The 13,011-nt window shown below is 39.1% G+C and overlaps 1 protein-coding gene across 1 annotated transcript in view; it reads right to left on the bottom strand.

Annotated features, from left to right (window-relative positions):
- Positions 1-13,011, bottom strand: part of cacna1bb (calcium channel, voltage-dependent, N type, alpha 1B subunit, b) — a 230,221-nt gene that overhangs the window by 43,650 nt on the left and 173,560 nt on the right. Inside the window, exons 28-34 of the mRNA XM_036587925.1 lie at positions 11,580-11,591; positions 10,384-10,404; positions 7,302-7,398; positions 5,267-5,427; positions 3,818-3,955; positions 2,753-2,954; positions 412-576 (exon numbers count right to left, since the gene is read on the bottom strand). Coding sequence (XP_036443818.1) covers positions 412-576; positions 2,753-2,954; positions 3,818-3,955; positions 5,267-5,427; positions 7,302-7,398; positions 10,384-10,404; positions 11,580-11,591 — 796 coding nt within the window. The remainder of the gene's footprint in view (positions 1-411; positions 577-2,752; positions 2,955-3,817; positions 3,956-5,266; positions 5,428-7,301; positions 7,399-10,383; positions 10,405-11,579; positions 11,592-13,011) is intronic.

Here is a 13,011-nt window from a genome sequence, read left to right as displayed (position 1 = left end):
CCTATTCTAACAGTGTGACGAGTGTGACCTTTCAAATGCACACAATATAAATATCATTTAAACTTATAAATGCACTCAAAATTTTGAACAAAACAATTTCTTATTAGGTGTAATGGGTTTTTGTAAAGCTTGTCCAACTTGGCAACTGCTGCTATGGTAGAAGCATAGGTCAGTACAGAACAGCAGTGTTGACTACGATATTATATTTAGTCGTTGAGATTTCTGTGGAACTGTCTGTCAAATACACATTTTCTGCTGTTTTCCTGACATTGAAAAATTAACAGCTGACTACCTAGAATCGAACCTAGGCCCTTCTTGCATAAGACTGAAACGGGAGTCTGCATAGATGATTAGTTATATTTAGGTTGTGGACTTTACGGCAAGTGCCTAACAGAGTCCCTGTTCTCTTACCTTCATCATTAGAACGACAGTATTGACTGCGATCATAGTCAGGATGGAGTATTCGAAGGGCGTTGAGACCACAAACTTCCACATCTTGTACTGGAAGGACTGCTTGTCCTGGGGCATGTAGCGGGTCAGGGGCTTGGCATTGATGGCAAAGTCAATACATGCCCGCTGCAGAGGATAAAAAAAAAGGCACAATTAATCTTCTCATCACAAAGTCATAAAGGCCCGGTTGCATAAGTCTCCTCGTTAAACAGCAGCTTCAGGACTTCACCAGGACTCGGCATCATCCTCGATTCCGGCTCTTGATCTAACAGTGTTTAATTATCAGAGAGGCTCTTTGTCCCCAGAGCCCTCCGAATCAAAGTGCGAGAGACAGAAAGCAAACATCAAACTAGCACTGGCACCCACTAGAGAGGCCTCTTAGAGCATGTTTAAACAGCTAAACACAGAGGCTAATGGTCTCTGAGAACAAGCCAGTGCTTCATCTCTCTGAACAGCTCTGCTGAAGATGTGCAGCGACAGAATCGAGCAAAGCAGAGGAAGAAAAAAGGGAGAAGCAGAAAGAGACTCTAAAGTGATAGTAAACTATGAGGGATGTTTTTCTGAGGTTTATCTCTGCACTGTTGTGCTTGTGTATGTGTGCGGTTGTCTGTGTGAATCAGTGATCAGGTGAAAGTGATGCAGTTGGACAGGTGTGTTGGTCCTGCACTCACTTGTGAGACAAATTCTCTAAAGAGCTCATCCCACCCTGAGGACATCTCCCAGCAGTACGAGCACACAGCAGACAGACACTGCCATCACACACTCTCACTCTCACTCTCACACACATACACACACACACACACACACACACACACACACACACACACAAACACACACCCCTTCAGATTTAAACGTGTGCTTGTGAACAAACCTTTTGAGACATCAATTTGTTTTTTTGGTTACTGTACAGCAAAATTGAGTTCATGAAAGGGGCTATAAAATTAAATTATTATGATTATTATTATTATTATTACAAACCACAATCTCAAAAAAGTTGAGACAGTATGTTAAATATTAATAAAAACAAACGGCAATAATTAGTGAACTACTGAAACAGAAAAAAAAAACATGATGTGTTTATGTTTATTCTTATGGTTTTTTTTTCTACGATGGGAGCTCATTTACCATTTTGTTACAACACCAGTTCTTTTAACAACACTTAATTGTTTGGGAACTTAAGATGTCCACTGTTCCAGTTCTGAAGGTGGGATTTTCTGCCATTCTTACATTATACATACAAGTCCCCAGCTTAGTAACAGCACTGCACAGAGCCCTCAGTGCTGTATTTTGCACTTGCACCAATGCACCAAACATTTCAAACGACTGACAGGTCTGGACTGCAGGCAGGCCAGCCTAGCACCCACACTCAGCTGCGCTGTTGTAACACATGACCGAATATGGATTGGTGTTGTCATGTTGAAATAAGCATGGGCATCAATGAAAAAGACGCTGTCTAGAAGGCAGCATGTGTTGCTCTAAAATGTGTATATATCTTTCAGTGCTAAAGTTATCCATGCCATGAGCACTAATACACCCCATACCATGTCAGACCCTTGTTTTTTAACTTTACGCTGGCGCCATTCTGGATGGTCATTTTCTTCTTTGGCTCGGAGAGCACAACATTTATTATTTCTAAAAACAATAAAAAGGTTAACTCATCATTCCACAATATATGTTTCCATTGTACTTCGGTCCATTTCAGATACGCTTGAGCCCAGGGAACAGAGAAAACAGCATTTCTGGACATGGCTGACATAAGGAAGTGCATAGTCCAGTTCTGTATTTGTTGATGTATCAATGAATAGTGTTCTTTGACAACGGTGTGTCAAAGTATTCCTGAGCCCATGTGGTGATATCCATCACAAAAGGATTCTGGTTGTTAATGCAGTTCTGTCCGATGGATTGAAGTTCATGAGCATTCAGTTGTGATTTTTGGCCTTGTCTTTTATAAACAGATTTCTCTGCATTTCCTCAATCTTTAATTATTTTATGTACTATACAGGGTTAAATATCTAAAATCCTTAAAATTGCTTGTTGAGCAATGTTGTTCCTAAACTGTTGGATTATTTGCTGATGCTTTTTTTTCTGGCAAAGTGCTGAGCCTCAACACATCCTTGGTCACAAAGGATTAGGCCATTCAATGACCCTCTTGTTTTTAATTGCATTTCACATACTGCCCAAACTATTTTGGAATTGAGGTTTGTATTATTATTATTATTATTATTAGTAGTAGTAGTAGTAGTAGTAGTAGTAGTAGTAGTAGTAAAGCACATAAGAGTCTGTTTAGCACTGGACTGTGTACCTCGTTCTTCTCCAGGCTGCACTCAGACATGGCTTTGTCCCCCTGCTCTTGGAAGGTGATGATGATCAAGGCCACAAATATGTTGACAAAGAAAAAAGGGAAGACCACGAAGTAGACCACGTAGAATATGGACGTCTCCATGCGGTAGCCCGGACTCGGCCCCTGGTCCTCATAGGTGGCATCTACAGAGTGTTTCAGCACCCTGCAAACACACAAACAAGTGTTGGGTAATAGTGTAGAAGTGGCAAAGAGAAGTGACAGTCCAGACAGGAACAAGGCTTGCCTACTAATGGCTGCTTGATTGGCATGAGTTTGGCATTAATGTTGTGTAAAGCATACCTGAAATATTTGACCCTCACTGATTCATCGTTTGTTTTTTGACAAAGTAAAGTGTCGCCTTCTTTAGGAAAGGTGAGTTAACCCCTCAAATGGCAGGGCCCAATGAAGTCTCTGTAGTTACTGAATAATAAGCCTTAGTATGTAATATGCCAGGGATTTTAAAGGGTTAAACTTATGTATCACATGGCGACTTGCCTTCTTAATATATATATTCTTAATATATATATTCGTTTATTTTTAAATAAAAATAATGAAATGTTTTAAAATACTATATTTCAATTTGCTCCCTGTAGAGGACGTGTCTCTCAGCTGTGTTGGTGTGGTCAGTCCATATATGTCAGCTTAGATGACATGGACTATCACTCTTTTTTAGCAGAGCATGTGTCACACTCACAGCATACACAATGTGCATGCATGTACATGCCAGCTACCCACTTACGCACACACAATGTCACACATACACATGCTTGTATATTTATGCAGGCAGACACACTTGCTCACACCGCTATACTTTCCCACACATAGATATACAACCACTCACAAACCCCTAAGGTCTATGCAGCTCATTCAACAGTGTAAATCTCCCTGCTATGATATTAACTGTAGTTAATGGAACACCATAAGGCCTTTGGGTGAGTAACTATGATCCGAGTAAGGAAACTGCACATTATTTAATTGTGTGTGCTCTTCTGTAAGCTGGCTCTGTAAGTGTGCTGTGGAACTCACATTGGCCAGCCTTCTCCTGTGGACACAGTGAAGAGGGTGAGAAAGGCCCACAACACATTGTCGTAGTGAAAGTCGTACTTCTTCCATTCCCGTGACTGGGCGGCCACTTCATCCCCATCATAATCCAGAAATTGACCCCTGAAATAGTCAGACATGGTGAGGACAAACAGCAATACAGCAAATTAAACTGGAAAGACTGTCCTGGCTTTTTTTAGTAGGAAAGGAGCAGTGGATAAAATGAACATAAAAACATGTTAAAGGGCCCATATGCTAATTTTTTTCATATTTTATTTCTTACTTATAATGTGGTTTTATATACCAAAACCAGTCGTATTTCACTTTTACTTGATAAGTTTTTGATCTCTGTGTGTCCCTTAGAATTAAGCAGGCTGTTTTTGATACTATGTCTTTAAGATTGATGTTCGTAAAATATCTCTGCACTGATTACATGTCTTTTTCTTTAAGATAAGACTCGAAGGTATTTTTAAGATAAAGGTATTCATAAGATAAAGCATTTTTCTTTTAAAAGGACTTCATTTTATTCGATTACTATTGTTACAATGATGCTAATTTTTGCTAGCATCTCTTAGGGAGTACTATATAACATTAGCACCAAGCTAACTAAGGTACACTTTCACTTCACACTGGATTTATTACTTCTTATGGCAGCTCCACATAAAATGACAAGATGATACACAATTTATTATTTATTTTTCTATTATTCCAAACCACATGTGCCTTTTTCAGGTGCCTGAAGTAAGCTGTACAAGTACTCAGATAAGTTTGCATGTACATGTATTCAAATAGCAATGCCCGTTCCTATGAAATAATGGATCGGATATCCTAGATGAGGTTATATTAGTCATAAAATAAAACTTTTACACCCATTCTTACACATGAAATGTCTTTCCACAGCCCATAACTTGGGTACTGTTACAGGAAAATGCAGAAAAAACTAAACCTTTTTATTATATCTGTATATTTTGGGAACTTTTTGACATTTTGCCCACGGACAAGCATTCATTTTACATTGCAGAGAGTACCAATATGATGGCCAAGTGGCTTCACTTCATATATTGCTGCGTCATCAGCAATACAGTCCTCTTTAAATATCTAATGTTCTGATTAGCAGACTGTTTGCAGTAGCAACACTACTTATCACTTCAACATGAATGAGCATGATAAACTGCTTTAGGCTAAATGGGCAGTCATATGTAATCATATTCATGGTTGTGACATCACGGTTGTGTTGACTTCAAAACAGGTTGTTTCTGCAGCTAATTTTCCATATATGAACTGGGGACCTGAATGGTTATAAAGCTCTGGAACTCTGGACTGGAAGCAGTGTTACAGTTTTATATTTAAACACATTCCTCTGCAGAAAAGCAAATGTCAGAGGAGTCAGAAGAAGAACATGCTGATTTGTGTGTACAGAATGAGCAGCAGTACCTGCAGTCCTTCTGCAGAGCTTTGGACTCGTCTGTGCAGTAGAAGAACTTGCCCTTAAACAGCTGCACAGCGATGACGGCGAAGATGAACATGAAGAGGATGTAGACGATGAGGATGTTGAGCACATTTTTCAGAGAGTTCACCACGCAGTCAAACACCGCCTGAGGGAGCACGCACACACAAACACAGCACATGTAGCGTAACAACAACGCTTGCAGAGACACACAGTGACAACATCTTTGTTAAATCGATGTGCACCTAACAAACTGCAATGTGTCAATTGTTAATGTGCTACTGCTAAGGCGTTTGTGAAGTCATGCAAAAAGAGTTTTACTTTATATGGCAACAGTTTCACTTTTCACTTATTATGCTGATGAGGTAAAGTTCACTGCCTGGCAAATGTCATTTTTTGGCTGATGGTATGATGTGATAATGGAGACGTGCAAGACGAGAACTGAACTTTTACCACCCCTCACTTTCAACCTTCATCATAATTATCTGCGATGTGGAATTGTATCTGTGATGATCTCTCTATTCTGCCCAGACGTTCTGAACAATCCTTTGTCAGATCAGTTACCTTTTATCTCCTTCTTGGGAAGAGAAATATGAGCTGTTCAATGTATGGCGTTGATGTGACTGAATGCTAGTTTATTAGCATGAAAATCTCTATTTCATTTCCTCATCTCACTGGGCTGTATGCCTCTTGAGTGATAACAGACAATGAGAGACTGAGCCCTAAAGCATAATAAGCTATTATTCTAAGTGATCTGATTAGCTTTCAGATAATACCTGGGCATCCACAGGTAGACTGTCAGACAGGCTGGACAGCGGCACTGTAGAGCTTATTTATTCCTGGGCTGATTGTAATGCTTTCTGATTATGAAAAGCCTTAAGCCTTGCCACAGCAACCAAGACACATTAGAGACAGATTGCTATCCGATTGCTCAGATATTTCAGGAGGTGTTTAGAGACACACTGGAGATGCAGCTGAACCAGATGTAAATGTATGCATCCGCCACATATGCAACCCCCTCCTTGCCAAAACAGGACTCTGGCCCTTAAGGTCTAATACCCTACAGAGTTTAGCTCGAACCCTGATCTAGCACACCTGATCCAGGTAAGGAATGCTTTCAGGAGAATTTTAATATCAGGTGGATCTGAACTCTCAAAGGTGGTAGATATCCAGGACTAGAATTAAGCACCACCTCATTAGACAAAACAAAGCAGCATACAACTAGGGATGTTCCAAACCAGTTTTGCTCCCAAATCCAATCCAAGGAATTGATGTTGAATATCGCCTAATATCAATCTGATTGGACATTTGTCTTTTTATAGATATTACAGCCATTCAATTTAGCTAAGATATGCTAGGCTGCCAATTAATACTACAGTAAAATAAAGACATGTTAGTATGTGCATAATGTGACATTCTAGTCAAACTCTTTTTTTTTTGCCAAACTTGTTTAATCGCCGTTTTATAGTGTGTTTAATATTGACCTATGATCAAATTTGACTATCAAACAAAGATTTATCATATGGTACTCACTCTGAATTTGTGTATTTTTTTTTTTTTGACTACTCATGTGTAACAATTTTATAGTGTTCTAAATTTTCTTGGTTTTCATATTGCTCTAAATCTATATGCCAGTGTTTAGACAAAACGTGTCTAGCTTAAACACAATGTAAACATTGGTGCACTGGATCAGGGCATGTCTACATACCACAGCTCCCGTCACCTTTTACACTGCATATAGAAGCAGTAAGCTGTGTACTGTAAGCAGTACAAACTGTATCTCTAAAAACAGTAAATTTGGCACAACATGATGAAGAGATTCTGGAAGCAGAGTCCATGAATTTGCATGTAGTGTGGAAGCAGCAGTACTGTGATTCAACACATATTTCTGTCTGGCAGAGATGCATTTATGTGGTCAATGGAATGTGGATATATCTTATCTTGACATTTCTGCATATGAGACGCATTAAATGAGAAGTGTAAATGGGTTCAGAGTCTGTTTTAGGGATCTGTATGTCGCACCTTGAGTTTAGGCAGCCGTTTGATGGTCTTCAGTGGTCTCAGCACTCGGAGTACTCTGAGGGACTTGATGGTGTTGATGTCCTTGCCTTTGGTCCCTCTGTGAGATAAAATCAATAAGTTAGTGTACACAGGCACACAAGAATTAGATACACAGCAAGGGATTTGGTCTCCCTAATACACACACACACACACGCACACACACACACACACACACACACACACACACACACACAGTCTTCAATTATATCTGCACTGAAACTGTTTTTCTCTCTCCCCCTCTTTCGGCCTATGTAACTCTACATTACATTAGCCAGAGGATCTTTGGTTAATAAAATGCATGCAAATGGGTGGAGTTATTCTACATAAACATACCTACCATTGGACTAATTACTATATAGCCTGAGTGAATTAAGGGAATATGATGGATTACCATAGTATAGACTAGAAAAAGCACCAAAGAAACACCCCACCAACAGGGATGGTCTCTTTGTGAAAACCACTGCTGGCTAGGCCACAAACAGTTAATTAATCTAAGCACTCACATCAAATACTAAGGGTAAACAAGCAGACAAATATAGGAGACACCTAAAACATCTTAACGAGTCCAGGGTTTTAGGGTTTACTATTTTTTTCAGGTGTAAATGGAAAGAAACACTGAAATGTAACTGCTTCCAGGTAGTTCTATATTGTAAATGATATACACAGTGTTGTCATCACACACTATACAGTCAAACAGAGCTTTTGAAAAAGTTAAATTGCCTTTTCCTCTCACGAAATTCAAGTTTCATTTCATGGACTGAGCCACAGATCAGTCTTTCAGAAGAGCAGGATAAAGAAGATAAACTATTCCAGATTCAGAACCTTGCAAAGTTAAAGAAATCAGGCCCCAAAAAAGAGATGAATGTGAAACTAGCCTGAGTGAGGCTGGGATGAGAGAGAGGATAAAGAGACAGAAAAAGCTAGATAGAGAGAGAGAGACTGTGTCTAAAGGCTATAAGACTAGTCTGTGAGCTGGAGAATTTTGCTCTAAGCATCTAAGAGTCAATATCATGGAAATACACCACATGTAAAAAGCTGCAAAAAGGTTTTAAAATGCTCAGCCAGTGTACTACATCTTCTACACCATTTTAAATGAAAAGCAGGCTCTGCTCCATGTTCCTGCACTCCATAACACTGCATACCTAGTGTAAAACAAAGTGAAGAGGACTCAGGGATATGAACAAATGTAGCATAGCTCAGCTCTGTGATTGGCATTTTTGTCACTTTTTCTCTCCTATAAAGAATTATTAGTACCAATACATGCAGCACCCATGCTCTGGTACACTGATCAGTCTTGTGTATACAGATCAGCTCCTATTCTGCCATTGCCTCCATAGGCTCCACCCATCACCCACAAAGCAAGAGAAAAATGGACCTTGTTAACAATTTGCTGGTCAAGGTCTCTTTAGTGTATAGTTGTAGCAGGCCGAATTTCAATTCCCTGCAAAGGTAGCACACAACAGTATATCAATAAGAGTCCTTGGGCAAGACTCCTAACACTACATTTACCTAAATCTGTGCACATGTGCTCATGTCTAGTGTAAGAACATGTCTGACTAGGCAGTAGATAAGGACTTCACGCCATAACAGTGGCGTCTGAGTAGGCCATAAACCAGTGACTCTGCACTGTGGTATCTGAAATTTGACTAGGCTGCAAGCAGGATCATTTTTTTACTGCCATATGGAAGCTTGACTAGGCCACGAATGAGCTCACTTTCACTGCTGTTTTGTAGTTTGACTAGGCTGCAATCTGGGTCACTTTTCAGTGCTGTACTGCAGTTTAACAATGCCTCAAGCGGGGTCATTTTTCACTCCAGTATGGGAGTTTTACCAGGCCACGAGCAGGGTCACTTTTCAGTGCAGTATGGGAGTTTTACCAGGCCGCTAGCCGGGTCTCTTTTCACTGCAGTATAGGAGTTTTCCCAGGCTGTGACCGGGGTCACTTTTCACTGCAATATGGGAGTCTGATGAGGCTGTGAATAAGCTCCTTTTCACTGTGGTAGGTGAGTTTGACTAGGCCAAAAGTAGGGTCTCTTTTCATTGCGCTATAGGAATTTGGCTAGGCTGCCATTTTCCACTGTGGATTTGAAGTTTAAATAGGCCACATGTTGGGTAACTTCAACACGGGATCAGAGTTTGGCTAGGCCGGGAGCAGGGTTCCTTTTTTTTACTGCTGTACTGGTGTTTGACTAGGCCACAATTTGAGTCACTTCATCATGGTATCAGAGTTCAACTGGAACACAACCCGATCTGGATAAGTGTCTGACAAAAATTCCATAAATATAAATGTCATCTAAAATGTCATCTAAAATCATTTCCAACTTTTGGGTAATCTTTAAGTCATATGTGACCCACAAACCTTTAGTCTGAGTGCATAACCATTTTTTTCAGTTCTTTACTGAAGCGCTACTGGGTTACTTTTCAACTACAATGATAAAAAACAGGTTTAGCATTAGCATTCAGAAGCAGCACACATACTTAGCTGGCTCACATTTATGCCACAAAACTGCAACACTGGAGAAAATAAAAATAAATCGGCTTATTAGAAACGAATAACCCGCACCTCTAGTAAAGATGTTACACTGTTGAACTGCTGTCTGGCAATTTAAACACATTCTGAATAGGAATAACACCTAAAACCTTAAACCTCCTTTTATTTACCATTTTTATATTCCAAAAAACATCAAAACATCACTTCGAATGGTATTGGTAATTTCTTCTCATATTTTTATAAATTACATCTAGATTGTCACTTAATAATACTCAACACGTTCTCTCATAAATAGCATCAGTTAACCTAAATGTATTCAATTTTCTTGAGAAGTGATGGTTTCCCTTTAAAGGCAATGGCAGTAATAGTATTATGGTACGACTAGTACTAGAGAGTACGTTTGAAGCTTTAGAGGGCCAGAGGGAGGGTCTCTGAGGGTGGGTTAAAGGGGTCCATCGTCTTTTAAGTGGGATGGGGAATGGGGTTGAGGGGGTAGCATGTGTGGAAAGGTCATGAGGTGCAGGGAAACTATAGAGATAAGACTGTCCCCACCTGGTCACACTTTGCTGAGATCTGATGAGGGAAAGCAAATGATAAAAAAACATGCACATACAGGACACAGACAAATACAGAAATACACTGGCGTAAGCAGCTTGACAGACAGAGAATAAGCATTAGAAGCAGACGGAGCTGTAGAAAGAGCGTAAAGAAAACAGAAGTAATACAGCAATGACACTTAGCTCCAGAACTGGAGTGGGAATAACAGCTATGAAATAATATAAAGACATAGAGCACAGTAAGACATTTATCAAAGTAACTAAAAGGCAAAATGGAATGAACATTACTTTAATTCTGTTCAAACAAATCAGGTTAACCATAACAAAAGAATATATACATGTACACAGACTTTTTTGAAATAGAGGAGTATTACACACACACACGCACGCTTACACACGCTCACACACACAAATTCATTACTTGCATGCAACATTCTAGCAAATTCAAATCATAATGATAGCCAAATGGTCAAATTTTACTGCATAAAGTAGAAATATCTTTAAAAATGCTGCATACAAAAAAGTCATAGCCTAATAATAAGAAAAGAAATAAAAAAGGAATAAGAAAAGGAAATCTACAACAACGGTCTGCTAGAGGCTGATTTCATATGGTAAGCTTTAGCTGCTTTATTATGCTGACAAGAAAAAAATGTATAGGATGCAAACATGCGATTTATTAAACATATAGCAAATCTACCAAACTGCCAAATTACAGCAAGTACGAGGTTCTTTTTGTGTTTATTTATACTCTGGTTTAAGCAGGGTTGTCTGTGGTGTTACCACATTACCTGCCATGCTGAAATGATCTCACATGCTAACAATTAACAAATAATATATATTGCAACCCTAATTCACAGTGACAGTGCAAGGACAAATGGACAATGACAAAAGATGGTATTTTATCTGAGTGATAATCTAAGATGAAACTGTAGTGTGGATGTTTACAGAAAACATTGATCTTAGCCTCCACACACAATAAACAACAGCATGGACGAAAGATGATGAAACAAAGGAACGACATGCTGCCATCTAGCCTGTGGTTATCACAGACTTTGGGAAAAGTACCTCTCGCTCACACACACGCACACGCACACACACACACGCACACGCGCACACGCACACACACACACACACACAAACAACAAACAGAGGTACAAAGAAGAAAAAAAGCAGGCAGTAACAGATGCATACCCCATGAAGCTCCTGAAAGCAGTACAAACAAGAAGAAAGAGAAGCCAGAGGCACAGTAAAAAGAGAGAAATGGAGAAAGCAGAAAGAGACAGAGTCACCAAAGTCAAGAGGAAAGGACACATGTGCTTACTATTGAACAAAAATAGGAAAGAAAACAAATAGGAACAGTTGCAGCACAGCAGCATTGTTCTGCTTTTAGACGAAGATGGGAAAAAAGGTGAGGCACGTCAATTTCCTCACACTGTATGCTTAAGCACAACAACAGACTTCCATACAATCCACCAAAATGAGGTTTAAATCAATAGAAAAACCATTAAATGCTACAACGAGGTCTCTCAGAGACTCACAGCTCCACGGGGGAGACACAGACTGAATACCTCAAAAGCACTTGTCTTTCAGTGTTTTCAGTGCTTCAAGCAAAAATTCAGCCACAAACACAATTTATGCCAAATGTAGTCAGCCAAGACATGTTTGATTGGCCAAGTTCGCTTCTTTACTTATGTACAGGAGCTACAAGGCTGGTGTAGCTAACAAGCAATGGAAGCTTAGAGTCATCTAAACATGCAATTTATTGAACATATAGCAAATCTACCAAATTACTAAATTATAGCAAGTACAAGGTTATTTATTTATACTCTGGTTTAAGCAGGCTTGTCTGTGGTGTTACCACATTACCTGCACATGCTGAAATGATCTCACATGCCTGCATTGCACAGGCCAATATCACAATAACAATTAACAAACAATATATATTGTAACCCTAATTCACAGTGACAGTGCAAAGACAAATGGACAATCATAAAGGATGATATTTTGTCTGAGTGATAATCTATGTGTGGATGTTCTAGTCAGGATTCAGACTAATAATCTCCTGACAATAGAGCATAATCTTGGACACACTGCTGAAGAACCCAAGATGAGCCACCTGTTTAACTGTATTACAATACAGACTAAACTGGTCATGAAAAAAATGATGAATATTAACCACAACCATAAGAAACTGGTACAATATTATATTTATATTATTTTAGACTGCTGTTAAGTGCTGTCTAATTGAGTTTGAGAGGTGGGACAACTGAGAACCAACAATTATTTCAGTCAATAAATCATTGTTAAACTACAAATATTGGAGTATACAATTGTAATTGTAATACAAATGTAATATATAAGCATAGAATTTAGTTAATATTATTGGTTATTTGAATATTTAGCCCCTTAAAATTGGTATCGGCCACAAAATTTTCATGTCAAGTCCTACTATTTACGAGAGTTTCTACTGTCACTTTACTGACTTGCATATAAGCACAGATATAGAGATAGCTAGTGTTAGTCTACTTTAGCTTTTGAACATTGTACTTGTTCTGATGTACGTCAGTGTTAAATCCTCTTTTTCCCATTCGTGAATGTGTCCACACCAAACATGTCTTGGCTG

This window comes from Colossoma macropomum, unplaced genomic scaffold (assembly GCF_904425465.1).
Source record: "Colossoma macropomum unplaced genomic scaffold, Colossoma_macropomum, whole genome shotgun sequence".
Classification (NCBI taxonomy): domain Eukaryota; kingdom Metazoa; phylum Chordata; class Actinopteri; order Characiformes; family Serrasalmidae; genus Colossoma; species Colossoma macropomum.
This window is presented reverse-complemented; position numbering and strand designations above follow the sequence as displayed.